At 51.0% G+C, this 4,059-nt stretch overlaps 1 protein-coding gene across 1 annotated transcript in view; it reads right to left on the minus strand.

Moving 5' to 3' along the window:
* The window catches only part of LOC113203336 (LIM and SH3 domain protein Lasp), a gene marked incomplete in the record, with an annotated part of 12,109 nt that extends 11,254 nt beyond the window's left edge, over positions 1-855 (minus strand). The window contains 1 exon segment of the mRNA XM_052271333.1: positions 596-855. Within this exon segment, the coding sequence (XP_052127293.1) occupies positions 596-664 (69 nt within the window).
* Between the last annotated feature and the right edge of the window lie 3,204 nt (positions 856-4,059).

Raw genomic sequence — 4,059 nt, forward strand, 5'->3', positions numbered from 1 at the left:
ATAGTGTCATTATTTAGGTGCTTGTGAAATTTTATGGTTAAAATGATTGCAATAGAAGGATCACAGCAGTTGGTAAGAAACGATACAAAATAAATATTTTCAACCAGAAATGTTTGTAGGATTAACCATGGTCTTAAGCAGTTTCAAGAAACTGAGAGAAGCATGTCAATTCAGGAAGCTAAAACAATCCCAGAGACGAATTAAGCAAAAAGAAATATTCATTCGTACACAACGAGGACAATATAAAATAACACAATTGTTTTGAGGTTAGAATACCTGAATGAAATATTTTGTAAACAAACCAAGATGTCAAAGTGCATGTATTTACAATAGAACTACCATTCCAAAGAAGAACATGTAAAAAGTACGGGTTCAATTTTTCAAAACTATTCAATATGGCACATTTCTGCTAAATTTATAGCAAAAACTGTAGTGGGGCGTGTACCTTCGTGTAAATTAAATACCAAACACTTCCGCCGGCAACAGAACCTCAAAGTAAATAAACCACGATTTCATTAAAGAAAAGACTAGGAAATGATAAAGTTCTATGGAAAGAAATGTTGCAAAAACTGCACACTACTGCAAAAAACATTACCTTATCCAAACACTTGAGTTCTTCTATAGGGTACACAGTTTTTTCACACCGAGCGCACTTCTTGTTCATTTTAAGGCACCAACTCTCACCACAGATCTATTTACAAATAAACTGATCGATACAAATCGATTTTTCTGCACTGTAATTCACAAGACACTACATAAACACAAAGTTTGACAGCCAGAATTCGGACATTCACTGGTTTACGAGTCTCACAACGGAAGTTCAGTCACTACTGGCAGGTACTGCAACTGGTAGAGGCAGAAGCGGGGCGGAGTGGGGGCGGGAGGGGCTTGAGGCGAAGTGGGGGAGGGGTGGGGAGGAGCGCCACCACCGGAGTCAGGCCCGCATTCTACAAGTACCACCGTGGTCGCAGTGTCTCATGTGCTTCAAATAATTCTCCTATCCCCGCTTGCAAGGATATTGAAGGATCAATTAAGAACCCGTAAAATATTTGGACTTCCCTGCATTTTTAAACAGCGGTTTTCGGCCTAAAACTTGCACATTAAAGAAGGAATGCGGTAGTGAGTATTCGCAGTCCAACTCAGCGGGATATTTAAACTGAGTTACGATAAAATACCCGCATCTTCTTGCGTAGATGCACCAACGAATGAAATGCAGATTTTGAACTCTTAGACCGATCACTTTTCACGAACGACAAATACAAACCATTCGAAAACGGTGTGCTACGGCAGCAGAATCTGAAAGAGAGGGTCCTCGGGCTCTCAGAATACGAGGCACGCAAACCTCTTGACTTTGGTGTCGAATAGGGTGCCTACCTCCACGGCGCCGAGGAGGTTGCGTCGCGCTGCTGGGTGATGGGCGTTATCCGCGTCACCCCTCTCGCCCCCTACTTTGGAGATACGCCGCCAGTGCGGTTAAATCGTAGCGCCACTGTCCGGCCCGTTAAGCCCGTCCCGTTTGGCGGGTTTTAAGGGGACGGATTAGAGGGCGGGACCTAAACAACGAGAGCCCTTCTCCGGCACGGCTCCAGCGGGGCCAATCTAAGCCTCCAGGCCTCTCTAGACCCCAGGAGAGGACGTCGTCGTCACATGACTCTCTCTTCCGCCCTCCCTTCACCTCCGGCCCACTCGAGGCAGCGGAGGCAGCGGAGGCAGCGGAGGCAGCGGCCGCCCGGAGGAGGTCGGGTCGCAGTGTCAACATGATTAATGGACCAGAGGTGGGATTATCTTCTTTAATCTCGCCTGGGGGGGTTCTCGGGAACCAAGTGAGAGAACGACTAGTGCCGTGAACGCGTGAAGGAACGGCCGCAGGGAACGAACGTTCTCCGTTAGCTCTTATGGCGCGTTCATCGGTTCGTTCTCTTCTCCGCCGCGTTCCCGTTCCCGTTCACGTTCTCCGAGTTGTTCCCGAGAAGCCCCCCTGGAGAATAACGGGAGCGCCTGCCGCCGCGCCTTGTCGCGTCGCCTCTTCCCGCGGCCTCTCAGGAGCAGGACGACGACGACGCGAGGACACGACGGTCCTGCGAGCGTCGCCGTCATCCATGCCACCGCGACCCCGAGCTGCCCACGGTCCGAGATCGCTCGCGAAAGCGTTACGCAATTCGTGAAGCAGTCGCGTTGGCCATAACTCTGCATTGCTCGGAGATACCATGCAATGCCATGCGCGGGCACACACACACACACACACCGGGCGAGGTCGATGCGGCAGAGGGAGGGGATACTTCCAGCCCATCCCGTGCTCTGCCGTGGTGGTGGATGCGTCGTGGCGTGGCCTGGCGTGGAGGGCCTCGCCGGGATGCTTGGCGTGGCTTTCGCAGGATGGGAGGAGGGTGATATCGCGTCCGCGCGCCGCCCGCTCTGCGTGTGCGAGTGTGTGTGTGCGCGCGCGCGCGTGAGTGTGGGTGAGGTATGGACGATGCTCTAATGCCGGCGTCCTCCGCTAGATGGCGCCGCGGCCGCTGATCGAGGCCTCGGCGGCGTGGTAGTGTGTGGTGTGGTGGGCGCAGAATGACCCGCCGGAGGGTAATGACAAACGGTGGAGCGTAAGGGCGCACAGAAGGGCACGGGGGTGCATTACAGGGTTGTGCACCCACCTCCCCCTCCCACCCGCGCACCTGCTGCACCGGGGGCGTCCTGCAGGACAGAGGCTCTGGTAGGCCCCTGGCCAGGCCACCACACCAGCGCGTCCTGCTCTGCGGCCGAGGGAGGCCGCGGGGCGTGGCGTGGCGTAGCTTGGCGACGGCAGAATGGCTACGACTACCTCTCACGAATGGAAGGGCGGGGAGGCGCGGCGGCGGGGGGTTGGCGGTGGCGTTGCTGTCGCTCACGCTCGCTCGTTGCCCGCCCCGCCCCGCACCCCGCACGACTGCGTCCGGGATGGAGCCGCACCGCGCCTTGGGTCGCCGCGCGGAGCAGGAAAAATTCTAACGCTAACGCGTTAACGGCCCCCTTAGATTTTAATGTTAACTTTTGAATAATAATACTACAACGATTCATTACACTGGCTACTGATTTTGATGTACACTGCAGCCAAATATCTAGGAAACTTATGTCGATCAGATTAAATAAATGATCTACTAAAAATCTTTATACATACGGTGGTTAATTTCTTGTACACTGAAAATTCTAAACAATTTGTCTATTGCAAATATTTTAAAGTTTAGTATGCTGATCGTTCGCCAAGCTAGCTTGCTTAGATGAACACCGCTATAACATTCACGACAAGGAATGTGAACTTTTCAAAAATACTACTAACACAACGTCATTGATAATGTTTTGATATATAAAAAACGTATACATTTAGGCGTATTGTATATTATATGTTGACACTTATAATCTTAAATAAGGTAAAAACATAACATCTATTTTCAGTTATAGGTTGGCTGCATCAGTATACTTTCCGCCCCTTTTCAAGCGAGTTTATTACAAGGCGGAACTACCGTCCCAGCCAACAATCAAAGCCGTGGCTGGCACTCAGCGGCCGCGTTCAAAACGGCGTCTGTGTTGCATCTTTATACACGGCGGCCAGTTGTCATTATTTAAACGTGACCACCGAATCGACGCCAGGGCCAAATAATTTTTGAGGAGGGTTGTACAAAGCAACAGGCGATCGATTCCATTGGTCGAACTTTCCCGCGCAAATTTGTGATTGGTTGAAATTTCCCTGGCTCGACTCGGCCTGCTGCTCAGCTCGTCATTTCCATGGAAACTTGTGGATGCAAACTCAAATTTCTCAAATTTCATCAGACAAAATTGCATTACACATACCTCAAAAAATTCCTAATTTTCTGTAGTATTTTTCATTCAAATTTCATTAAATTCGCTTAGGCACGATCGGCTGTGCCATAAGGGGCCATCGTCAAGAATAAACTTTCGGGCGAAAGCAATAGGCACCCCTAATCGGGGGCCTAAAAAGGAGACCGGATGGATTTCGGACGCACCGCTCGCGCCGCGTCCCCGCGCGGCGACAAACGAGGAACGGCGTGGTGCGGCGGGGCGGGG

The sequence above is a fragment of the Frankliniella occidentalis genome, unplaced genomic scaffold (assembly GCF_000697945.3).
Source record: "Frankliniella occidentalis isolate FOCC.00 unplaced genomic scaffold, Focc_3.1 Scaffold157, whole genome shotgun sequence".
NCBI classification, from domain to species: Eukaryota; Metazoa; Arthropoda; class Insecta; order Thysanoptera; family Thripidae; genus Frankliniella; species Frankliniella occidentalis.